Below are 26502 nucleotides of genomic sequence, written 5' to 3' on the forward strand. Positions count from 1 at the left end.
CTCCCACCTGCTCTGTGCTCATCTCTCTTTTTTTAAGCTTTATTTATTTATTTATTTATTTATTTATTTTGAGGGAGATAGAGGTCAGGGTAAGTTGGGGAGGGGCAGAGAGAGAGGGAGAGAGAGAGAGAATCCCAAGCAGGCTCCATACTGCCAGCACAGAGCCTGTTGCAGAGCTCAAACCCACGAAGCCATGGGATCATGACCTGAGCCAAAATCAAGAGTCATATGCTTAACCAACTGAGCCATCCAGGCGCCCCTGTGCTCATCTCTTAAAAGTGATTAGCTAAATAAGTTAATACATGAGGGTGACTCTCTTTTTTTCCTTCTCCATTACTTAGTTTTACAGAGGCTTGCAGTGGTGGTTTTGAGGTTCTCTAGATCATGAGCTGGGGGCTTCCCTGAAGAAGGGACAGCACTGGTACCTTCTGCTATGACACTGGAGGCTCAGTAAAAAGAGATTGTTGCCCATGATCCAGCTGGAAGGGCCAGGACAAAAGATTCTGCTCTGGCCTGATTTTTCTTCCCAAGCTGCCTCCCATTGCAGCATTTTCCTTACTCTTAGATGAAGCAATGGTTAATGTGACATTTGTAACCCAAGTCCTAAAAGGGGAAATGACAAGTTCCAGAATGTTTTGAAGCTCCCACCACCTCCAATGATATAGTTAGCCTATAGGGAAAATCCAGCTACACTTGCTTAAGTGTCCTGGTTGTTGTGATGGTGCTGCCCTCTGCTGTCACCTCAGGGTAGAGGAACCATTTAAAACACAGCCGTTTAGTGAATGAATTGAGAATTTACTTATCTGGAAGACTTTGGAGCGCTGTGCAGAGGCCCAGGTTAGGGAAAGAAGACTTTCACCCCAAGCCCGTTGCCCAGGGCCTGTCATCAGTCCCTGTCTAGCTTCTTATGCTCCTCAGGTGCTACTGAAAGCAGAAATTTGCTTGGGGAAACTATTACACAGCCCTAAAAAGGGGCCTGGGAATGTCCCAGGATTGGTAAATCTCACCCACCTCAGAGTCCTGTCCTTAGAACTGTGGAAAACCATTTCTTCCTTTTATTAGGCCCCAAGTTTCAGCTAAGAGAGCTTTTTTCCCTTGACCTCAATTATGCCCTGGCTGAAGTTCACTCGCATATGTCCCTTTGCTCCCGTCGTTGGGTCAGCTCCTGGTTGCTCAGTAGGTAGTCATCAATGAATGTGAAGATTTCCTCGGGGGTGACAGGTTCCATGTAGCGTTCCCGGTCAATTCCCTGCTTGTCAATCAACACCATGTTGAAGTAGGAGGGAGTGAGGCGCTGAAATTGCCTAGAGAGAGGAGCCCAGGAGGTGTGAGACCTTGTCTGGGCTTCATTGCACCAGGTTCTACTACCCTTTGACCTTTCACAGCTCTGCCTATGGACTAATTCCTTCCCTCCCTTGTCCTCATCCCCTCTACTACCTATCTCAAGCCTCTTTGTTTTTCTCTGCCCAGACCCTACTCTTGCTGTCCCTATGCATCTAACTCTGCTAAGCCATGTCTTCTTCCCCTCAGATGGAGCAACTTTATTGATAGCAGGCTAGGCTTCCCTCATAGGCTTCCTTCCTTAAGCAGGGTTATCACAGGTAGCTATGCAGGCTGCACAGAATACCTCCAGGGAGTACAAGTCATATGCACTATGATGTAACTAGTGTTTTCTAGAGTTAGGCTGGGCATAACGTGCACAAGCATATATGGCAGCCCTGAGATTGATTAATATTATTACCTGGTCAACTCTTCTATCTGTACCTGCAAGTTTGTGGTCTCTTTCCTCTGCATGTTTCCCAGTTTCTCCCCTACCTGGGATTGAATCTTTCTGTCCTCGCTGAGACTGAGCCCTAAAGGCAGGTATTGTTTATGAACAGAGAGCAATGATGACTTTATTGGCACTGAGTGTATGTGGAGGCATTGGAGGGGTGGTAATGGATAGATAATGAGAAAAGTCAACTTCTACCACCTGCCACCCACTCTTTGTCCAGGGGCAGAGGGGTATGATTCAGATTTTAGTGCCTACAGATGCCTTTTGTTCCTTTGGAGACTGAAGACATATGAGGCCATGAGGCAACAGAATTAGAGGCTTCTCTGAGTCATATTTGAGTCTGTATCTCAGTCCTGGCTGTGCTTCAGAGTCACCTGAGGTACCTAATAAAAGCATAGTCCTGAGGTGGTTTGGGGTGGAGCCTGGTGATCTGTCTTTTATGCTCTCCCTCCACCCATTTGATTTTGATGTTCTACCACTCTCTAGTTTTACCTAATGTATCCCAAGTGTTCAAACATAAGGCATGCCTCAAGATAGTGTCTGCTGATTTCCCCCCAACCCTCTTGTTGCCAGTGTCCTGCCTAGGGTTGCTGCCCACCCCTTCCCTGTGGCCTCCGAGCCTGGACCTGAGCTCCTCGATTATGTTGGCTGACAGCTGTTGCTCCCGGATGCGCCCCACCTCCTGAGGTGTCTGCCCCACCAGTTCAATGATGGTCACGTGGCGCAGGTCCAGTCCACAGGTGGATTGCTGGGAGGGAAGAGAAGGTTTTATGGAATAGGCTCTCAGACTCAAACCTAAGGCTACTTAGCTGGTTCCTCCTGGGACCAGGCAGTGTGGGAAAGGAAGGACTTCTCCCCCAACCATCATACCATAGCATTTGACAACCTCTTTCATCTGTCATTCCTGAAGCATTTGTCCTAATAGTGTTTCTTTTATTCTAATGAAATGAACCAAACCTGTCACACCACGGGGAGTAGAAAGGTGAAATGTAATTGATAAATTGCAGGAACATAATCTCTCCTTGTTTGGTATTGCATTGGCTTTAAACTACATAGGTTCTTAACAGATGGCTATGGTGATATGATTATAATGGCTATCGTTTATTGAACACACATACCTAATGCTTTGTAAGAATAAGCTGATCCTTACAACATTCTAACAAGGTAGGTGGTATCATTCTTATTCTGTAGAGGAGAAAGTAATTTGCCCAAATTTGCACGACAATGAGATGCTGAGCCAAACTGAAGACTGATGCTGCCTGCCCTCGTGCATGCTCCTTACCACTAGGCAACATGGCCATGGCCTTTCCCTCAGTCTCCAAGATTTCTCCAAAGTAGTGCCAGTGCTCTTTTCATTGCCCTTTGTTGCCTTCCTCACACTGGGCAGGACACCTTGTAACCCTACCCTGCCTCTTCGTCCTACTTTGTCCTGCAGGATCGCCTCTTAGCCAGTTATGGAGAGTGAGGTTTAAAACAACATTGAACACTCCCTGGTGCCTGACCCCTTATTTAATCTGTGGGCTAATCCTCTAGTCCTGACCCTCAGAATCACTGTCCTTACTGACTGTTCCTGTTCTTGCTTTCTGTTCAAGCCGAAGTATTGCCTTTGCTCCTCCCCCTAGCCTCCATTTTCTTTGGATTGCTGGAGGAACAAGGTCCTTTTTGATCTAGACACTTAGGGTCATCCTTTTGATAGAGCTGCTGCCATCATGGGCCTCTGAATATTGACTTAGCAACTTCTAAGATTTAACCTTTAGAAATCCCCCGATTTAACCTTTAGAAATCTTCCTAAATAGCATTTTCCCTTACCTGGCTATCCAGTCTCTTGCAGTATCTCAGAGCCATTTCTCTTAGTCCTGTCAGTGCACCCTGCATTCTCTTCAAGAACCTTTTTATAAGACCCAGTGGGTATATGTGTTGTGTCTTATCAACTCCCCCCTCTTCCACAAGTGGATTCAGCCAGATAACTCTTAGTATGTTAAAAATTGTCATGCAACTATCTCATTTTATTTTGTAATATCACAACACTTTTCCTTCTCTTTTGCTACTATAGTGGTGAAGAGCACAGATCCTGGAGTTAGACTGCCTGCGTTCAATCCCAGCATGACTAATCGTGGGCAAATCCCTTAACCTCTCTATGCCTCAGTTTCCTCACCTATGGAATGGGGATAGTAATTGTACTTACCTTATAAAGGTTGTTGTGAGAATTAAATGAATAGGTGTAAAGCATGCGCTTATATACCTAGTATTTAATAGCACTTATTATCTAAGTGTTAGTGCTATTACTCCTTGAAAACATAAACACAATTAATTCTCAACATTTACATTTGCTCACACCTGTCTTACCAGTCTCTCCAGAGTGCTTTGCCATGCTCCCTTGCCATCTTTCACCATGCCCCCTGCAAGTCACACCCACCATTCCTGTGCCCTCACTGCCTTTTCAGTAAAAACATAGCACTTTTTAAAATGTGCTAAATTTGTCTACAGTAAAACTGATCAAATGTTCCCCACAAAAAGTTTGAGGAAGTGGGGTTTGTGCTGCAGAAAAAGCAACTTTTTGATTTGAAAGAGGTAAGGCAGTAATGGGGTGGGGTTAGGGGGTATGTAAAGGAGCTAAGCACTCATTAGGGGGTGGGTCTCACCTGCAGCATAGAGATCTGCATTTTATAATATCTGTTGGAGGGGTCAGGAGCTGAGATGATAAGGAGCCGCTGTTTCTCAAAGAACTGATCCAGAAGGCCAGCAGCTGAGTTGACATTGACATTAATTTTCATAGCTAGGGCAAAAGCAGATGGTTAGTCGGAGTATGGCTTTTTTGTTACTTGTAATGCAGATAACAACACTGTGAGTTTCAGTCTTTCAAGTTAACCCTTTTTGGGTGTTTCTGCCTTTCCTTGGGGGAAATCCTGGAAGAACATTTGGACAGTTTGAATCCTTCTTGGGTAAGAGTATTGTATGGGGGAACATTAGCCCTTAAAATAAACACAGGTCAGAAACCCCCATTCCCACATCATACATCTTGCAATTGGACCATTGTGGCATACAATAAGGAAAGATACTGAAAAGAAGCCCTGATCAATATGTCCACTTTCCCCATCCCCTTGTTTCACTCACGAGCACAGATGGGTGGTGATCCTGACCACTGGCGGCTAGACTGGCAGACCCGGGAGGGGGTTCCTTGGCGTTCATAACCTCCATCACAGTGGTATTCACAGGTGGCACCATAGTTGTCCCCTGCTGAGGTGCAGGTGAGGTAGCCATGCTGTGGTGGTTTGAGAGTTGGGCAGCGTCTCACTGTCAGGGAGAATTTCAAATTAGGGGCTATGGTATCTCTTTTAAGGAAAACGTGTTAAGAGGGTGCCCATGCTGTGTTTTCTAGACCAAGAGACCTAGGATGATCAGAATGAATGCTTTCTCTGTGTTTGCAGTGGCCAAGAGTGGAGCCAGATTTTTCCTCTTAAGGAATTCAATCTGAAATGCAGACAAAAGTGTTCATAAAATCTAGAAGTGCAGGGAGTATACATATTGTCATAAAAAAGCTATCAATCTGTAAAAAAATATGTTTGTTTTCAGATGTTGTGGATACCCTGTGCAAAGATGACTACCTTACAAAATTAATTTTAATATCAAAAATAAATTGGAGAAGACTTAAATATCCATTAGTGGTAGAATGTTAAGCAAATCAAAATATATTCTTAGAAGTAGATTATTATGTTGTCTTTCAAAATATTTCTGAAGAATTTTTAAAGAGTATGAGAAAATTACTTTTGTTGTAATAAAAATGAAAAAGAGTGATCTAAGATTGGATATAAGTATGATGTCAACTATATATTTTTTTCAAAGTATATGTAGATAAAAGACTTGAAGGAAGATAGCAAAAGATTAACAATGATTGCCTCTGGATGACTGGGAAATGGATTTTTTTCCCTTTGTACATTTCTTTATTTCCAAAATGTTCAACAATGAGCATGAATTATCTTTATAATGGAAAAACCAAATCAACACAATACAACACAAAACAAAGAGGAAGAATCAGGCAGCCAACACTATCTATTTCAGCAGAAGTGAAAGACTGAGAATGAAAGTTGATTAGATTTGATAATTATAAGACTAAGAAAAGAAACAAATTTTATACAGAGTATCTTCATGAATTTTATCTAGATTTAGGAGAGTGAGAAAGTCTTGTTAGGGAGTCAGGGTTTCTGAAATATGTATACACCTGTAATGCAGCTTCTTGAATGACCCTGTTTAAGTGAACTTGTTTTTTTCCCTTTTCCAATATAAAAGAGGCATCTGCTTCAGGCCTACAGAGGAGAGGGTTCTGGTGGGCATGTAAAGGGTCAGGATAGAGCAGGAATAATGAGCAATGTAGAAATGGAAGACTTCTTTCTGACCTTGTACTTTCACAATGAACTTGCAGCTGGCCCGATTATAGGCTCGATCGTAGGCAGTGTAACGAATCACATGCTCTCCTTCGGGAAAGTGAGAGCCAGGCTCAGGGCCCCGAACTGTCACCCTGCATGGTACAGAGTAAGAGAGCCAATGAAGAACGAGACTCTTAGAATTGGGGTTTGAGACACATCATCACTGTGGCATCGGCCCGGGCAGTTCAGTGTGGGCAGAGCCTGAGAAACTGCTGGGAGGCATAAGGGGAATCCAATACTCACCTGGTGATAGTACCATCAGCAGAATCCTTCACCAACGGTGGGTCCCAATATACTCGGGCAGTCAGTTTCTCTGGCTCTGCCATCTTCTCACGTGAGTGGGGACAACGGATCTTGGGGGGATCTATGTCTGTCAAGGTCAGAAATCAAGTGCTGACTCATGGGACCCGTACCTTCCCTTGAAGTAACCCATAGAAGCAGCACTACACTACTGGGTAGATAAAAGATGCACACTCAGTTCAAGATGCTCAATGAAACTGGGGGAGGAAGCCCAGCTCCAGGGGAAAGTGATGACTTTGTTAAGCTTATGACCAGGGTGCCACCCTCATTGTGAGCAGGAATGTCTTCTGTGGTGAGAATTCCACATCCTTTGTGGATACAATGCTGGGGTGGTTCTTTGTAGCAGGACAACAGGGAGTGACCACCATTTACCTACACATACAGGCTCGCCTCCACTCCATCGCCCATCTTCCATGCAGATTCGGCTGTGGTCACCTTCCAGGTGGTAGCCACTGGAACAGCTGTAGTCACAGCGGGAGTCTAGAAGCACCCCATTTGTGCAGGTGTAAGTGCCACTAGTGATGAATGGCAGTGCGTGGCATCTCACCTCTAAGAGAGAACCAAGTGGCAAGCTCAATGGCCTGTGGACTATCTGCAGGTGATGCCTCAGCATCTAGCACAGGAAGAACCATATCAGAGACAGCAGAAAAAACAAACAGAAAACCTTACCCCAAACTGTCCTTATATTCTTGTGCCTAACTGCCTTTTAATTTTCATATTATAAAGCACAGCAGTGCCCTTGGAGGTGGGGGGAGTCTTAAGTAAATTACTTGTGCAAGTGCATGGACTTCAGAATCACACTCAAGTTTGGATCCCAGCTCCACTTCTTACTAGCTCTGTGACCTGAGCAAATTACCTCATCTCTCTGAGTCTCACTGTTTTCATCAGTAAAATGTGGATATTTCATAGGATTGTTGTGCAGATTAAAAGACATAATGCATATAAACCTCTGGACTCATTTAGGGCCTCAGCAGCTCCTTTCATATCTTGTTCCTAAAATCCTACATGCCCTTTAGCAAATTCAAAGCTTCCTTTTGAGTATAATTTTTGTGTTAACCACCTCACCCCTCAGCTGAGGCTCACTTTCATGTGGAAGCAGGCTTGTCTTATATCTGGGTGAGAATACAAGTCAGACCAGTGCCTGGACGTCCAGACTCGATGGTATTTGATTAAAGAGGCATCCATGGGCTTTAGAAGTGGAGACTGCTTCCATGAATTGATTGTGACCCTGATTGTGAGCTTGTCAAAGTCTGGTTTGAGATGCCTGATACTCAAGAGAAATAGGCAAGTTATACTTTTGGCTATCTAAGTTCTAGCCTTGCATATGTTCAATTATTGGAGCTTTGAATAAAGATTCTATATAAACTATGTTCATTTGGCTTCTTGGCTAAACCAGACTTGAAGAGGAGTGCCTTTTATATTTTCTAATATCCTTTATTTAAAGACCTATAAAAAATGACTTCCTTGAAATCAGGGCCAAGAAAAAAGGGTTCTCTTTTCAGATGAATTTGTTTTCTTAGTATTATATGACTGAAAATGATCCAAGGTGTTTGCCCTTTTATGTCTTATGAGGAAGGACAAAGACAGATTCAGTATTCAAACATTGTAATTACCCCATTTTAAGCACCTGAAATATGTATCTCTCCATTCTTTTAACTGATTTTATGTTCATTTATAGACATATTATTTTATTTTATTTTTGTTTAATTTTTTAAAAATGTTTATTTTTGAGAGAGAGAGAGTATGCGCAGGGCAGGTGCAGAGAGAGAGAGAGAGAGAGAGAGAGAGAGAGAGAGAGAATCCGAAGCAGGCTCCAGGTTCCGAGCTGTCAGCACAGAACCCAACCTGGGGCTCGAACTCATGGACTGGGAGATCATGTCCTGAGCAGAAGTCGGATGCTTAACCGACTGAGCCACCCAGGTGCCCCTAGACATATTATTTTAATTTTGTAATCCCAATTCAAATTAATTTTGGAAATGATGGCATCTAAGTCCTAAAGCAAATTACTTACAATCACCTAGAGGGGTGTGGTGGCTTCTTTCTTTGTGGCTATCAAGCTTCCCCTTTCCTCCACAGCATCTTCTCTGACCAATCCCATCTGTCTTAGATGCTCATTGCTGTGTGTCCACTCACACGGCATTCATGTGCACACATTTGTGTTTCTATCCCATTAGTCTTATAAGCAGCTTGGGGGTAATTGAGGAATTGAGTGAGCTCATGAAGAGACCAATTCAGCGCCCCCTCCCCTCCAACATGGGTATCCTACAAATGGCATTCAGCAAAGGACATATGGACAGGCAAAGCTCAGCTACTAAAAGTGAGTAGGCTGTAGAGCTTGAATAAGAGGCAGGGATTTGGGAGCTGCGGGGGACATGATTTAGAATGTGTGTATTAGTATTCCCACATTCTAGTTTTAGGGATTCTTCTGGACTTTCAGAAGAAAACGAAGAACAGCAGATGTCTTGTGCCTTCACTGCCAAGGCCCTCTATGCCAGGAAATATAGCAGTTGGCCATGACTGGGAAAGAGTATGAGACCACACACATCCTTAAGAACTCGAGAGAAAAGCCCAGGTTTGCATTAGGCCCCACGTCCAAACTTTATATGTATTCCTGGGCCTGCTGAACCAGAAGGACTTGTTGTTACATAAATGCCCATATTGCTTGGGCAATAACCACAGGAAGGGAAAATGAGCTAGAATGTTAGGATGTGGATAGGTCCTGCAGGACACCTGTGGAAAATCCTCAATTTAAACTTGACAGAGGGCATAGTAACACCTCTGGACATATACCCTCAAGTAGTTGACTGGCTGGCTGGCCTCTCTCACATACACTTGTCAGTATATGCACACACACCACTTACGCCTGCAGTAGGCAGTTCCAGACCAACGGCGGTTTGGCAGACATTGCACCGACCTTCGTCCGATCAGTCGAAAGCCCCGATCGCAGGAGAGCTCACAACGAGTACCCAGCGTGCTGTGATAATTTCCTCCCCTCGGTGAGTAGCATGTGGCTTCTCCATCCTGGATATTTAATGTATAACACCATCGGGGGACTGTAGCAATAGAGGAAAAGTAAGCTAGAGGTACAGTAATCAAGACAGTGTAGTATTGGTGAAAGGACAGCACATAGATCAGTGGATCAGAATAGAGAGCCCATAAATCGACCCATACAAGTAAGTCTGTCAAAATGATTTTTGACAAGGGCACCAAGGCAATTCAATGGAAGAAAGCTTTTGAACTAAAAAGTTCAAAACTTTTGAACAAATGGTGCTGGAGTAATCAAACTTCCATAGGCAAATGAAACAACACAAAACAAAACTTCTGCCTAAGTGTCATAACTTATACAAAAATTAACTTAAAATGGATCATGGACTTAAATGTAAAAAATTAAATTATAGGGGTGCCTGGGTGGCTCAGTCAATCATCTGTCTTTGACTCAGGTCATGATCTCACAGTTCATGAGTTCAAGCCCCATGTCGGGCTCTGTGCTGACAGCTCAGAGCCTGGAGCCTGCCTTGGATTCTGTGTCACCCCCTCTCTCTGCCCTTCCCCAGTTCATTCTCTCTCTCTCTCTGTCAAAAATCACTAAACTTTAAAAAATGAAATAAAATTATAATACTTTTAGAAAAAAAAAAAACAGGAGAAAATCTCTGGGATCTAGAACTAGGCAAAGAGGTCTTAGACATGACCAAAAGCTCAATTCATAAAAGAAAAAAAAATCACAAAATTTAACCTTGTCAAAATTTAAAAAGTTTGTTCCGTGAAAAACACTGTAATAGACAAGACAAATCACAAACTGGGAGAAAATATTTGCAAACCACACATCTGACAAAGGAGTAGTATTTAGAATATATAAAGAACTCTCAAAACTCAACAGTAGAAAAGGAAAGAATCCTGTTAGAACATGGGCAAAAGACACGAACAAACATGTCACTGAAAAGGATATACGGATAGCAAATTAAGTACATGAAAAGATGTTCAGCATCATTAGAAATCGTTAGTCATTAAAGAAATGCAAATTAAAACCACAGCGAGATACCATTATACACCCATTAGGGTGTCTAAACTTAAAAAAAAAAAAAAAACCTGGTAATATCAAGTGTTGGTGAGGATGGAGAGAAATTGGGACTCTCACACATTGCAGGGTGAAATACAAAATGATACTGCCACTTTGGAAAATATTTTGGTAGTTTCTTATAAAGGTAAACACACACTTGCTGTGCAACTCTGCAGTTCCACTTTACGTATTTACCCAAGTGAACAGAAAACCTGTGTTCATACAAAACGCTGTACGCAAATGTTTAAAGTATCTCAATTCACAATTACCAAAATGTGGAAACAGCTCAAACGTCCTGTGGGTGAATGGTTAAACTTACTGTGGTTTATCCATACAGAAGAAAGAAGCACCGACAACATGCAACAACATGGATGGATTTCCGATGCAGTTTGTGACCTGGAAGAAGGCAGACTCACAAGTCTGCATACTGTAGGAGTCCATTTATATGACATTCTGAATTAGGCAAAAATACAGGGACAGATGAATGGTTGCCAGAGATCAGGAGTAAAGGTTGGGGATAATTTTAAAGGGGCAGCTCTAGGCAAATTTTTGAGGTGATGGAACTGTGGTGGTGGTTACCTGACTATATGCATTTGTCAAAACTCATAGAACTGTACACCAAAAGAGTGAATTTTATAGTATGTGAATTTATTTTTTAAATTTTGCAATGTTTGTTTATTTTTGAGAGAGAGTGAGAGACAGAGTGTGAGTGGGGGAGGGGCAGAGAGAGGGAGACACAGAATCCTAAGCAGGCTCCAGGCTCCGAGCTGTCAGCACAGAGCCCCATGCAGGGCTCGACCTCAAGAACCACCAGATCATGACCTGAGCTGAAGTCAGACGCTTAACCTACAAAGCCACCCAGGAGCCCCGCAAATTTATTTTTTAAGTTTATTTTATTTTATTTTTTGAAAGAGAGAGAGAAAGAGAGAGAAAGAGAGAGAGAGAGAGAGAGAGAGAAAGAGAGAGAGAGAGAGAATAGGTGGGGGAGGGGCAGAAAGAAAGGGAGAGACAGAGAATCCCAAGCAAGCCCGGCACTGTCAGTGCAGAACCCGATGCAGGGCTTGAACTCACCAACCGTGAGATCATGACGTGAGTCGAAGTCAGATGCTTAACTGACTGAGCCACCCAGGTGCCCCTACAGTATGCAAATTTAAAATGACTTAAAAAAAATTAACACAAAGATATAAGCTAGAGAGGGGAAGGGATTGCGATAACCAAAGAAGGCTGCTTAGGAATAAAAGTCAGATCCCAGTTCAGTACTGAGCACAAAAGGTAATAGAGCCATTAAATTATAAAGACATTAGAAAGATGCCTCATTGGCTACACAAAACAAATGACTCTTCAGTGGCTTCAGATTTTAAAGGAGCACATATAAACAGGCAAAGGTCCACATGCCCAAGGATGCATACATAGGATGACCCAGAACTGTTAGCCTGGGGCTGGAAAGGCTAAAGCCCCATAAAAGCTCATTCAGCTCCCAAATCCTAAAAGACAAAAAAGGGAGGGCTTTAAAAAAAAAACACATCAGGAGCTAAAGGAACAAAGAAAGGCTAGGAACCTCTGCCTGAGGGCAGCTGGAGAATGAAGACAGATGATAGTGGGAAAACTATCCTTTAAGCAACAATATGCTTGTGGCTTCCCTTGTTAGTTTTGAGCCTGCATCTGTGATACACGACTGCCATCTGGGGACAACAGCTCCAAATTACAGAAAGTCTCTGAAGCACTATAGTTGCAGAGCTGTTGATTATATGTCACAACACAATGACTTTACATGGGAGGCTGGGACCCCAACAAGCACTCCCATTCTATTGCTCACCCATATTCTGTCAAGGAAAATACACATCAGATTGGAATGAATGGAACAAACAAGCATAGCACAGGGAAATATAAAGCTCAGGCAGTAGGAGAGGGCCTAGTTATTGCAAATAAGGTCAAATTTGCTGGCCCCGAGGAATCGTGGCACAAAGCAAACACATTGGAAGGCTGGTAAAAAGCAAAAACACTATTCTGATTTTCTTTTTTCCCCAGCTTTATTAAGGTACAATCGATAAATAAAACTGTATATATTTAAGGTGTACAACGTGATGTTTTAATATACATATACATTGTGAAATGATTACTGAAATCAAGTTAATTCATACAACCATAATTTCACATAGTTACCATTTTTTTTTGTAGTAACCACACTTACGATGTAGTCTCCTAGCAAATTTCAAGTATGTAACACAGTATTATCAACTACGGTCACTATGTTTTATATTAGATCCCCAGAAGGAAGAAAGCAGCCTCTGGGAACTACAGCCTGATGAGGCTGACAGCACTGATAGCAAAGGGTTCTAGAATATTTAAACATAGGCTAATGAGCAGTTAGAAAGAGAAGCGGTTATCTCCAGGTGCCCTCAAGAACAATTCCAGAATGACCTCATTTCCTTTTTGGTCACCAGACTGGTCCTTTATGGTCACCAGACTGGTAGAGCAAGGTAAATGGTGGGTACACTATATGGAAGTGAGGCATGTGACAATACCTTTCAGGCCATTGATGTGGATTAGGTGAAGACATACAGGAGAGGTGACAGTACAGTTGTGGAGATTTAGAACTGGTTGAACAACTGTACCTAAAGAATGCTGATGGGAAACTGAAACTAAGAATGTGGCAAAATATTGCTTGGCAAAAATGTCTAGTAGGAAATGTGTTAGTCATTTTCTTTTCTTTTCTTTTCTTTTCTTTTCTTTTCTTTTCTTTTTTAAATTTGAGATAGAGAGAGCATGAGAAGGGGAGAGGGCAGAGAGAGAGAGAGAGAGAGAGAGAGAGAGAATCTTAAGCAGTCTCTATGTTCAGCATGGAGCCTGATTCGGGGCTCGATCCCACAACCCTGCGATCATGAAGTGAACCAAAATCAAGAGTTGGACACTCAACTGACTGAGCCGCCCAGTTGCCCCTAAAGCCCATATTTTTTCTGATCACAATATCTTCCACTGCAGTATGTTAGGCTGCCATTTTGAAGCATAAATTTACATTCTTAAATAGGTAATATAACCACACGATTCAAGACACAAAAAGTATAAAAAGTTACACAGGAAAAACTCTCCCTCCCACCCCTGCTCCCTTATCTACCCCCATTTAGTACCCCCATAAAGAACCACTGTTAACTGTTTTTTAAGCATATAAAGCAAATCTTGCTATAGATTATTTTTACCTTCTTCTTTTAACACATAGAGTAATATATTATGCCCGTTGTTCTCACCAATGCTTTAAAAAATAAACACCATGTGTTTTAGAGATCTTTCCATATTACTACATAGCAAGCATGCAATTTATTTAAATGAAATAACATTTATAAAATGCATAGCACAATGATTGGCACATAGTATGTGTTTGTCCAGGGTGAAATTGCTGGAAGGTAGAGGGGCTGGGACTTGTAACTCAGACCCGTGACCTCTTCTCTGTGCAGCTATCCACCTATCTCTTTTGGGGATTATAAGAAAACAAAGTGCTGGCAACAGAGTTGAAATGGCCTTGTCTGTGATTATTTTCGGATAACCCAGGCAGAGTTACCAGTTATCTCAGGGCTGAAGCAATATGCTGGGAAAGCAGTGCCCCCAGAGGATTTAAGGCATACCTCAGAGAAGGGCTTCTGACTCCAAGCCAGGAGTCAGGTTAAGGGAATGAAATAACGTTCAAGATTAGTGAAAATGGTACCAAACTACATGGTCAGGTTGCTCTAAAATAATGATCTGGTTTTTACCAGTTATCTCTTTTAATCTTTTTTCTTTTAATGACAGATTACATTTCTTAAAAATTTTTGATGTTTATTTATGAAAGAGGGAGAGAGAGCATGAGCAGGGGAAGCACAGAGAGAGAGGGGGAAAGAGGATCCAAAGTGGGCTCTATGCTGACAGCAGAGAGTCCAAGAGCCCAATATGGGGCTCAAACCCACCAACCGTGAGATCATGACCTAAGCCAAAGTCAGACGCTTAACCCACTGAACCACCCAGACACCCCACGAAAGGTTACATTTTTGATGAAAGAGATGGAATGACCATGGCTTTGGAGTCAGACAGAGGGACCTGGTTTTAAATTCCTGTTCTGCCACCTCTGAGCTCTGCAACTCTCTAAATTTACCTTCTCTGAGCTAAGTTTCCTCATCTGTAAAATGGGGATAATAGACCATTTTCATGGGGATGTTCTGAGAATCATCTGAAATTGCATGTGTAAAATATATCTATCCCTGGGAATGATATTCCCTAAATCAGTGTCTGGGTTTGAGCCACCAGCTCATTTGGTGTCAAGAAACAACACGCTGCTGCCATCTGGAGACACCATCCCCAAATTACAGAAAGTCTCAAGCACTACAATTGGAGAGCTGTTGTGAAAACACAAAAAGACCTTACAGGAGAGGCTAGGATCTCAGGTTGTACTTTCCCAGTCACCCACTCCCCACTCAACACTGATAACCCCACTCAATTAGTTTTGTGTCCGGAGACCAAATTCCTAAACAGAGCCATGACACATGACCCCAAGGCCAAAGGCCACCATGTGGCTGACATTTTTCTAAGGGGCTTTATGACATTTAAAAATAACCAATGAGTCAGGTTAATATTAATCATAGGGCTACTGGACCCCCCTGAAACCACTTTTCTGCATCTGTTACTTTTTCCTATCCACTTCTTCCATTTACAGTTTTCTGCAATCTGAGTTCTGCTCCCAGGATGTCAATGACCCAGTAAACGTTTCTTGAGCACTACTTTTGACATAGTTCTGGGGGGGTATCACACATGGCTCCTTCTGTTAAACAGGTGACTATTTTGTTGAGGGCAATAAGAAGTAAACCAAAGGGGCAATACCTAATGAATGCCAAATGAGCAGTCCACATAATAAAAGTTTATTTCAGAAGAGGGACATAGTAGATACTCAATAAATATTTATTGAATAAATGGAAGGGAATGAGGGAATGAATGAGGAAAAGCTCAGTGTGCACTAAAGCAGTCAGGGAACAGAGTAGAATTCTACTAATCTGGCTGAAGCATAGATTTCATGTGGGGATAAGGGGTAATGAGTTGTTAGCCTGGGCAGCTGAACTGAGGCCAAATTCTGTTCGAAATGGTCACATTGGGCTACTAGGTGTGGGGAAAGGAGAAGCATGAATCAAAGAATCCAGTTAGGGGGCAACTGTCATTATCCATGTGTGAGGTAATAAAAGTTTTGACCCCATGGAGTAATAAAGAAATGACAGTTCTCGGTGAATGGCTGGTGAGAGGTGATGAAGAAAAGAGGCTATTAAAAATGCCATTGATGGAGAAAGAGGAGCACTCTTGCACTGTCAGTGTGAATGCAAACTGGTGTAGCCACTCTGGAAAACAGTATGAAGGTTCCTCAAAAGTCCAAAATAGAACTACCTTGTAATCCAGCAATTGCACTACTAAGTATTTACCCAAAGTATACAAAAATACTGATATGAAGATACACATATTAAACACTGATTTGAAGATACACAGTCTTTCTCTGACTGACTTATCTCACTTAGCATAGTATACTCTAGCTCCATCCATGTCATTCCAAATGGCAAGATTTCATTCTTTCTTATGGCTAATATCCCATTGTGTATATATATACACCACATCTTATTTATCCATTCATCAGTTGATGGACATTTGGGCTCTTTCCATGATTTGGCTATTGTTGATAATGCTGCTATAAACATACTTAAATGCCATGGAGCCCAAATGGTGGTAAGAAGAGAGGGGCTTTCACATTGCTGCTGAGAGACTAGAGAGATTGAAGTTCAAGAAAGGGCCATATGATTGATGCATTGGAAGAGAATTGTGACCTTCAGGGAATGTTGTTTCAGCATGTAGATTTGTGGGTGAATGGGAAACAGACTGTAGGGAGTTTAGGAGTTAGTGGGTGCTTAGGCAGAGAGGCAGTGGGTGTGGACTCTTTGGCAGCAACAAGATAGGTAGAAGGTAGGTAGAAAGAAGCATAGAGAAACACCAAATCTGATCATTTCTCTATTGAAATTATTCTCTCAAAAGTCACCATTTACCTTCTTCTTGCCAAATATAATGTTTGCAATACCCTCAATTTTTCTCTGCAATATTTGACACAGTAGATTTCTCATTCTTCCTCCTTCCCAAAACTCTCTTCTCATGTGGCTTCTGTGACATGATATATAGTACCTTGATCTCCTTCTACATGGCTTATTTCTGTCCCTTTTTCCCTTGTTGGATTCTCTTCTTCTACTCACATCTGTATATGGTTTCTTTTTTTTATTTTTTAAAAATTTACTTTTACTAAAAATTTTTTAACATTTATTTTTATTTTTGAGAGAGAGACAGAACATGAGCAGGAGAGGGGTAGCAAGAGAGGAAGACACAGAATCTGAAGCAGGCTCCAGGCTCTGAGCTGTCAGCACAGATCCCGATGCAGGGCTTGAACTCACTAAATGTGAGTCAGATGCTTAACCGACTGAGCCACCCAGGCTCCCCATGGGGTTGATCCTTGCTCTCTATTTCTTTGCCATACCCTCAATCATCTTTAATCAACATTACTGTAGCTGATTAGTGGAGCGTCTCCCTGACCCAGGCTCTACCTTTCCTGACCCCCTACTTCTGTAGACAATAACAAGGGTGATATGGTGAAATTATCATTACCATGCCATCCCTTGTGGGAAGACATATGATGGCTCCTTATAACTCCTAGCACAACAGCTAAACTCCTCTACATGCCTTGTAAAGCATAGAAACAAAGAATCTTAGAAATGGAAGAGATACTAGATATTGCCTGGTCTAACTTCCTTTCTGTATTTTTAAAAATGTTTACTTAATTTTGAGAGAGAGAGACTGAGAGAGAGAGAGAGAGAGAGAGACGAGGACACAGAATCCAAAGCAGGCTCCAGGCTCTGAGCTCTCAGCACAGAGGTTGACACAGGGCTCGAACTCATGAACTGTGAGATCATGACCTGAGCCAAAGTCAGAGCAGACCTGCCCAAATGACTAAGCTACCCAGGTGCCTCTCTAACTTCCTTTCTAATGCAGGAGTCCCTATTCGACATTCTTCACAGAGAGTCCTCCTGCCTTTCCTAAGAATGGTCCCTAGATTATGGAGCCTTTCCTAATTTTGTCTTACTCTTTATATTCAACTTTATTTTTCTCCTACTCCCTCCACATCCCATCTCCTCCAATCAGGCTGGTTTCTTCTTACATCCTTCCTCTAACAGCTTTGTTCTTGTCTCTATATCTGTGGCCAAATGCTTTGCTAAACACCCTCGCCTCCCTTCTCCAGTTCTCAAAATCCACCCATCACTCAAGGCCTAATATATGTCATCTTTCATGATCCCTGCCCTGACTTCTTTTTATTTAACTCCTATTGCATTTACTGCTACCCCACAGATACACACTAACTTGCTCTGCATGTGTTAATTTTATTGCCCTCTCACCCATTCCCACCCCCAGCAGACTGTAAGCTCTTTGAGGGGGACAAAACCCTATCTTAGATTTTGTATCATCCACAGGCCTACCCTGCATGGGATTAGGTGTACAGCAGGTATTCAGTCAATACTTAATGATTAATAATAGATGGGTAACCTTAGTACTAGACAGAAAAGGTCTCATACAGCAAGTTGTGACCAAGTTCATGATTGGAAATCACAGCCCCTGATTCCCTGAGCTGCAGTTTTGGCACATATGAGCCAAGCTGGAGGAGGATGCTTCAGGGAAGATCTAGGCCTTAGGCCAGAAAAGACCCTTTCTGGGCCTGAGAAGCAGGGAGGCTTACCTCGGTAGTCTAGGGCTGGGGCCTGTGGGACCTCTTCAGCATATACTTCATTGTAGCTTTCATCTGGGTAGTAGCCTGAACCTGCAATGAGGAAGATAATACCAAGATGATATATTAATTTCTTAGGTGCTTCCCAACCTTTCCTCCTATCCAACCTGGTCCCTTCTTGAGGACATGGCATTCCATGGCTAGGGAGCCAGGTGGATATTTAGTGTGGAAAGTTCTACCTTGTAAAGCAGCAGAACTATTATACATAAATCTCAACATCTCAGGTGCATAGAAGGTGAGCTCATGATCATGGGTGGAGGTGGGGGTGACTTACTGGTAGCACAAGAAGCTTCCATTCAAAAGAAAAAAATGAACTTTTTGACTATCCATCAATCCCACCAATCTAGACTATAACTGACCCATTTCCTTGATGCAATGTGCAAGGTTTTGGTGAGATATGGATAATGACTAAGCTCTGAGGATGGACTGTTGTCTCAGGTAGGAGTTAAAAATAGAGTCTGAGTAATGGCTTTGCCACTAGTGACAGGACTGCTCATGGTCCTCAGAGAGAAAAAATTCCTCAGGCCCCCACTAACCCACAGGGCACCACCCTTTTGCCACTTGGTTGCCATTGCTAGGGGTGGCATGCCAAGGCAGAGGGAGGGTTCAAAAGGAAGAAGAAATGAGTGTAGTTTCATGTCCTGAGCAGTTTGTCCTGGTTTGCAGGAAAAGGAAGGCAGAGTCCTTTGGGGAAATTTCCTGTTCCTCTAATCATCAGGAGCTTTAGCAGGGAGCTGCTGAGCTAGGAGAACATTCCCAATCCATCCCCATTAGGTTAAGTGGCCCAGTTCCTAGTGGAGGCAAATCTGTGGCTGTCTGGGAGACTAAACAGTGTATTCCACCAGACTGCGGGAAATCAATCATGAATACAAACTAATTGGAATATAACTTAGTCCTTTCTGGCGTGAAGTTTCTGGAAGCTCTCTTTCCAGCCTCTCTGAGCCCTAATGTATGCACAGGAATAGAACAGCCAGCCATGCTGGAGTCAGAAAACAATTCCTCATTTCCAGGAGACGGTGTGCTTTCAGGACAGGGCTGGGGTTTAGTGCTGGAGGCCTTTGGCCTGTGTAAACACTCAGACCACAAGCTCATCTGCCTCCTCTCTGGGAAGAGGCACAGGCCCCCCCCCACAACCCCAGCACTAAAGGGTGGAGCAAAGGGCTAGATGATGGAGCTCTTCCATTACCCACAAGCCCAGACTGGGGGTTGGGGGAGTGTTGGGAAACCATTCCATCTTAATGAACAAGGGAATGAATCAAATTGAAAGTTTGCCTTATGAAATCATGTCTTCATTGGTTTGCCCTCATTCCAGAGGAAAGAGTTCATTTTTTCCTTTCCCTTTACTTTTTTCTGTTTTCCCAATTCAGTTATTTTCTTGGCTTTCTTTTAGTTCTCCTTAGGCCTCCTCTCCCTTGTTTTCTCTCTTCCCACATGGGAGGGTTCTTTGTGGGGCACGGAATTCTTGTCAGCTGTTTCAGTTTAGTATTAGCCTCAGAGCCTTATAGCTTCTGTAAACAGGAGGCCAGATGTGTGTGATTCCCTAAAGGATTAGTCCCAGCATGCTTGTTCCAGAGCTTGCTTGTGAAGAAATGCCCAGCAGGTTGAAAGCCCCTGTTTACCAGAAGAGCAAGCAGGAGTGTCAGAAGCCTATGGCTGGAGAGCAATAACAACAACAGCGGCGGTAGCAGCAGCATGACTAACATCACTGAGTACATATTTGTCCTCTGTTCAGCCCATTACATATGTTATCTTCTTAAGTCACCCTAACATCTCAGTGAGGTAGACACTCTTATTGTTCTCTGATATACAAATGAAGAAACAGGCTCAAAGGAGTTAAGGGAGTAGCCCAATTTCTCCCACCTTGGAAGGAGAATAGGTATTCCAGCCCAGGGTGCTTTGACCCCTTGATACCAAACTCAGATACACCACTAAAGATGGTAGTAGGAGAAAGCTTTGGACGATATCCAACAGAGATAAAAATCCAAAATGTTTCTTGCCATCCATCTTTTTAACTCTGTGTGTGGGATAAAAGGCCACAATGCAATTTCTATCATTCTAGAATTACAGGGGATGTGGGAAAGCCGAAGGGAAGACTCAGATAATTACAGTCTCCAGCAGGGTGCAGAGATAGCTGGACTGGTGCCAAGTTTGCATTGTGATGGGAATGGGTTTAGGCCACCTTACCACTTTAAACCTTTCCATGTCCCTCTCTTTGCCTGGGTTCAGGTATTTTATTTTGCAAATATTACGATACTGAGATGAGATATAAGAAAATAGAGGGACACCCTCCCCACATTTTTCTATCTGCTTGCCCCTTCTCAGCACGGAGGATGGGAGGTTTGTGCCACATTCCTCGGTTCTTTTACATCAATCAGTGGTCTGTTACTGGGTCCCTCCAAATTCCATAGTACAGTCAGACCCTCAAAGCACTGTCCTTCACAAAGGTATGGTTGGAAATGTAACTGATAGTTGAGAACTATTTTAAGATATACACTAATGCGTGGCTTATGGTAACAAATATGGTCTGACTTCCTGAACTGCACAGATGTGTCAATCCACACTTTTTAACCCACTGTTCACTTTATTAATATTCTTAGCCCTTCCCAACACCTGCTGATTATTCCTGGATCCTTTTCCTGATTAGCCCTCAATCCACACTTGGTTGCTTTCCTTATGCCATTCCCATTTGAGGACAAAGCTATAGCCATGAATAAACAATGTTGGATGCACGAGGAATGGTCAACAAATATTTGTTGAATGAATGAATGAACATATGAATAGAGCAAGCTCAGACAGCTGAGCTAGTGATGTAGGGTAGGATTATTAAAAAATTTCTGAATTTCTCTCAGCATGTAGCCTTCCAAGAACAGAAGGCAGAATGAAGGCTGTCAGAGACCTCACCAACCTGGGATCCCCAGAAGGAGCCTGGTGATTCTTGTGGAAGTGAACAGTGGCACCCTTGAAAATGGCCCTTTGAAAGCTTCAAATGAGTCTAAGTTTTTTGTTTAAAAAAAAAAAACTGGTCTCTCCTCAAGACTCCAATAGTTTGGGCTTCCACTCTAGAAAAGGTAAAGGCCCTTGTACTCCATGAGGTTTCTTTTTTTTTTTTTAAGTTTATTTATTTATTTTTGAGAGAGAGAGAGAGCAGTAGTGCGAGGGGCAGAGAGAGAGAAGGAGAGAGAATCTGAAGAAGGCTCTGCACCAGAGCCTGATATGGGGCTCGAACCCACAAACCATGGATCATGACCTGAGCCGAAGTCAGATGCTTAACCGACTGAGCCACAGAGGTATCCCCTCCATTAGGTTTCTTACAGGGGTTCGAAACTAGGCTTTGAGCCATCTAATTTCCACTCCTTAGTCCTCTGGTCTTTGGATGGATTTTGGTGTTATATACTTGAATTGGCTAGGGGGAGGTTGGGAATGACAGCTGCATATATTATCTTCTGGAGACTTGGGGTTCCTTTAACCCCAAACAGTGTGTACTCTGCCAAGGGCTTGACTTGAATTTCTTCTTCTCAATGTCAGCCCTTGTGCTTCACCCCCTACAAAGCCAGGTTAAGCCAAAGAGGAGAAGAAGTTTGCATATTTGTTTAAAAGCTTGATGCAGCTGTTCCAGACAAACAGAGCTACTGCCAAAGGCCTCCACCAGGAGCTAAGGGCATGTGGAAAATTTTAGCTGCAATGTCTGTGGCTGTGATGGAAGCAGTTTGTTATTTACTCATTTCTGTATATTTTCCTAACTCTATTGGTTGGGTCTAACTCTTTCTTCTACTCCTCCCAGCCCCCATGATGGTAGATACTGCAGGCCGCAGATTATTCTTAGCACTTGGAATGCCAGATGGGCCCCATCAAAAACCTCTTTCTGCCACCTCATTATCCTTCCTTCATTTCTCTCCCTCCCTCTTTCCTTCTCCTCACTGAGTCTGTTCTCTTCAGCTCCCTATGTCTCCATAGGTAAAGGATGAAACATTTAGGAATCCAGAAATCTCCATCTCTTCTGAAGTAAAAAACAAGCCAGAAGAGACTGGGGAATTCCTGTTTAAGAGATTGTGATCTGTATTGTCATTAACATCTTTGGCAGAAAGGGGCTATAAAAATCTCATCCTATAAGTAAGGTCTAGGGGAGAGAGAGGGAGGGAGAGACTGAGACACACACACACACACACACACACACACCACACCACACCACACATACACACACAAACACACACACACACACACACACACACACACACACACACCAGATGAGAGAGAGAAACAGAAAGAGAGAGAGAAAGGGAGGGAGAGATGAAGCTGAGTGCTGAGCAGGTGAGACAATGGCCTCAAAAGTCATGTTGTCCAACCCTCTCATTTTTGTGCTGATGCAGCCTGTTTTCAAATATCTCTTATTTGCCTCAAAAGCCTCCCTTGGTAGCCTGTTGGAATGTTTAACCATCTTTGTTGGTGCAAATAGTTTTTCTTTATTTGTCTCTTATTTCAGTCTAACTCTCCCTTCTCTAATATTTAGTCTAGGTCTTGCCTTCCATGGAAATAATGGGCAACAGATCCTAAAACTTACCTGCATACCATGGTGCTGTCACTGCTGGAGTGAAGAAGAGCAGGATAGATAGAGCTCCTCTTTGGGTTAGTTGACCAGCCATCCTTAAAAGAAGTCGGGCTGAGAGGAAGTTAGGGAGACAAGAATAGAGATATGTGGCCAGAAGTACCAGGGGGAAAAAATATCTTTCATAAATCAGCCATCAATGAACTTCCAAAAGTGAGAAGAAGCAGAAATGCGGATCTGTGAGGAAGAAGAGAAATTTTTAGATTATTGAATGCCTATTATATTGTGTCCTCTGTAAGGACCTTCCACTTTATAGAATAGCAAGGCTCTATTTGTTATTTCTGATCTCTTTTCCTCCCAGGAGGAGGATGACATAAAACAATCAATTCTCAATTAACCATGGTGAGATCAGATGCAAATGTTTCATTGTCCAAATTATAGACAAGGACATGGAGGAACCAAAATCAGGAAGGGGCCAACATAAAGTCATATAGAACCAAGAGGGCATCCTGCAATGTAAAAGCTGCCAGTTGATGGTTTCATCTGTTTAAGTAGCATTTCCTAACCACTAATCTGGGAAAGCATTAGCGTATATGGACTAAGAGCTTGAACTGGAGTTACACAGATCTGTATCCAATTCTGTCCATATTAGCTATGGGGTCTTGGAAAACTTTCTTAACTTCCCTGAGCCTCAGTTTCCTCATCTATAAAATGGGAATCATAATAGTATCTACCTTATACAATAGATTATTGCCTGGCACATAGGGAAGCAATCAATATATATTAGATATTATTATACCCCACTTTGTATTAGACAGGACTAGATGTTTCCTTTCTCTAGTCCCTCAGACATTAACTATGGCCTGGATCTTTTCTTAGCTTTGGGTTTTGAGACTTAGTGGTTTGGTAGTGGCTTTTGGCTTTTAAGTCCAGCCTAACCTTCTTGTTTTATTCTGCTGAGCTAGCAGGAAGTCCGTGATGTTGGGAAAAACCTATTGAGGGACATGAGGAGAGGGTGAGCAAGCTTCAATTGCCTTCTCACTTCCTGTCCTGTCTTCACAATGGGATGAGAGTTTTGAGGTTCCCAGTAGGCAAATAATTCATCCAAAACAGTATTAAAACTTGCTGCTTATTGGTATAAACTGGTCACTGCACTTTTCAGCAAGCACCCATTCACCCACATGATATCAATGAAATGCCATGCTCAGGGGAGGAGTCAGTTCCAGAAATGGAGAAACAAAAGATGGCAGATTCTGGCCAGAGTCCCTAAGGGATGTGAAAAGTCCAAGAATGGCAAAAATTCATTTTCCACTTCAATTCAGATTTTGTTCAGACACTGGCAAGGAAGCAGAATAGAAAAAAAAAAAATTAGAACAAGCAAGGGAGGCAAGGAAAGTTGAAAGATGTGGGAAGGAAGCTAGAAAAAGAAAATCTGTTAGGGCTGAAGGAAAGAGATAAAAGCATAAAGAGGGAACAAAAGGACAAGAAAGGAAGGATTCAAGAGAGATCCAGGAAAATGAACAGCTAAATAAACTAATCACTGACCTCTCCCACATATGCAGTCTCAATCCAGTTCCTTGGTCCTGGAACACAAGCTTTCCTTTTCAACCCACTACTCTGCATCTGTGACTGCTTCCCTATCTCCTCCCTGATCGGAGACTGAAAACCTCACTCACCGGGAGTCAGCCACCCTCTGCTTCGGGCCAGGAAGGTAGTGGGAACCTGTATCTGCAGCCAGGTCATGGTTCAAATGGCAAGTAGCATATAATCCAGTTTCATAAAAGAACCCACCCCCCCCCCCCCCCCACAACCCATATTGCCCATGTCCTAGGTCTCATTACCTTTGATGATCGTGAAATGAGGTAGTATAATGTAGAGGGGTTCGGCAGCAGATCTTACTTACCTGTTTTATATTTTTTTGTGCTCTCTTTCTCCTTCTTTTTCTCCTTCCTCTGTGCTTCTCTCATCAGTCAGAAAAACTTCTACTTTACCATTCCTAGAACGAGTGGCTCTTGGTCCGTCCGGGCCTCTGGGATTCTGTTAACACTGCCCAGATATTAGGACATCCACATCTGCCAAAAGTTTCCTTAAAGCTGTATTATCCCCAAAGCTATAAGCTATTCCTCCCTCAGAGAAGGACTTTAGAGAGATGGGGGAGAAAGAACACAAGGATTAGAGGAACACAGTCCATCTGCCACAGAACAGAGGGAAAGTGTGAAAGGTGCTGGCCCAGAGCCCATGAGTATAGTAATAACTAACAGAGCCTGGCTAAAGGGCCTCCAGAGATGTGGTGTACTGAAGAACACTTCTTTTTATGACTCAACGTGACATCAGGATTGAATTAAAAGGAATTTCACAAACTCCAAGGAGAGGGGAAGAGTGTAGCTGACTTTGACATTCCCTAGAGATTTCCCCTGTAATTCTTGAGTACTTCCCAGCTCTTCAGTTGCCTTGCCATCCATATATACAAGGTCAAACACACTTTGAAACTATCTCACTGATGACCTAACTTCTATGGACTTTAGTTTCTGATAAGATTATGTTGTTTACAAAAAATACCATGCACTTTTTGCCTGAAGAATCAAGACTGATTCCTGTAATAAGAATGCAGGGAAAGCATGCTTAGAGAGGCTTTAGGGGGAGACTATTCAAGCACACCTAGATGATCTGTGCATGGCAAGGTTATAGCCCTGACTAAGCTATTTACCAGTGACCTCTGATGGAGGGATATGCCTCACTAAGCAAGCTTTCTTTTTAGCATCTGGTAATGAGAGTATTCTAACATAGTGCACACCAGCTTCCCACATTCTTCCTCCTCTCAGAGTGGGCATTTCCATCCTTGAAAAATCATTGATTGTAGAAGAACTTTTTTAGGTGCTGTAGAAAGGGTTTCTTCGCTGTGTGTGCAAGCAAATTAATAACCTCTTCTCAGTTATAAAGGGAAGAATTGTGCTTCTGATAATAAAACATTCAGTAGCAAGCCTGTTTCATTTCCAATCCACCAATCAGAAATATGTATTGACTGTCTACTATGTGTTCACCAGTGTGACAGTGGTATAAAAAACTGAAGACAGGGGCATCTGGGCGGCTCAGTTGGTTGAGCCTCTAACTTCGGCTCAGGTTATGATCTCATGGTTCATGGGTTCAAGCTCCACGTCAGGTTCTGTGCTGACAGCTCAAAGCCTGGAGCCTGCTTTAGATTCTGTGTCTTACTCTCTCTGTGCCCCTTCCTGACTTGTGCTCTCTCTCTCTCTCAAAAATAAATAAACATTAAAAAATTAAAAAAAAAAATGAAGACAATCTTGGCCTCATTTATTCAATAAGTTTATCATGCTTCTACTATGTTAAGGATGGTAGACAGACAAAATCCCTGGCATTCTAACGCATAATTAATTCAACAGTTTTAATTGAGAATGTATTATGTGCCACACACTGTTCTAGGTACTTGAGAAACATCAGTGAACAAAAGAGACAAAAAACCTTGCCCTGGGGCCCCTCAGTGGCTCAGTAGGTTAAGCGACTGACTCTTGATTTTGGCTCAGGTTGTGATCTCAGAGTCCCCCCTCCCCCTCCACCTTCAGG

The 26502-nt window shown here is 42.7% G+C and overlaps 1 protein-coding gene across 2 annotated transcripts; it reads right to left on the bottom strand.

Annotated features, from left to right (window-relative positions):
• Positions 1 to 337: 337 nt before the first annotated feature.
• Positions 338 to 25196, bottom strand: SRPX2 (sushi repeat containing protein X-linked 2). Of its 2 annotated transcripts, none has more exons than XM_081794274.1 (11): positions 24824 to 25196; positions 22936 to 23018; positions 18330 to 18410; positions 9360 to 9551; positions 6871 to 7047; positions 6442 to 6568; positions 6169 to 6290; positions 4889 to 5068; positions 4417 to 4550; positions 2401 to 2522; positions 338 to 1304 (listed from the first exon to the last, which is right to left on the bottom strand). In XM_081794274.1, the coding sequence occupies exons 2-11, from the start codon at positions 23015 to 23017 to the stop codon at positions 1124 to 1126; spliced, it is 1398 nt and encodes a 465-aa protein (XP_081650400.1). In that variant the 5' UTR covers position 23018; positions 24824 to 25196; the 3' UTR covers positions 338 to 1123. The 2 variants fall into 2 exon arrangements, with proteins under 2 accessions (XP_081650400.1, XP_081650399.1); XM_081794273.1 differs by having other exon boundaries at positions 22936 to 23157.
• Between the last annotated feature and the right edge of the window lie 1306 nt (positions 25197 to 26502).

The sequence above is a fragment of the Panthera onca genome, chromosome X (genome assembly GCF_046562875.1).
Source record: "Panthera onca isolate mPanOnc1 chromosome X, mPanOnc1 haplotype 2, whole genome shotgun sequence".
Classification (NCBI taxonomy): Eukaryota; Metazoa; Chordata; class Mammalia; order Carnivora; family Felidae; genus Panthera; species Panthera onca.

Coding starts and splice junctions, on each gene's coding strand:
- SRPX2 (XM_081794274.1), bottom strand. CDS start 23,017: ATGGCTGGTCAACTAACCCAAAGAGGAGCTCTATCTATCCTGCTCTTC. Junction 18,411..22,935: donor GACAGCACCATGGTATGCAG/GTAAGTTTTAGG, acceptor TCCTCATTGCAG/GTTCAGGCTACTACCCAGAT. Junction 5,069..6,168: donor GTTCATTGTGAAAGTACAAG/GTCAGAAAGAAG, acceptor TCTCCCTGACAG/TGAGACGCTGCCCAACTCTC.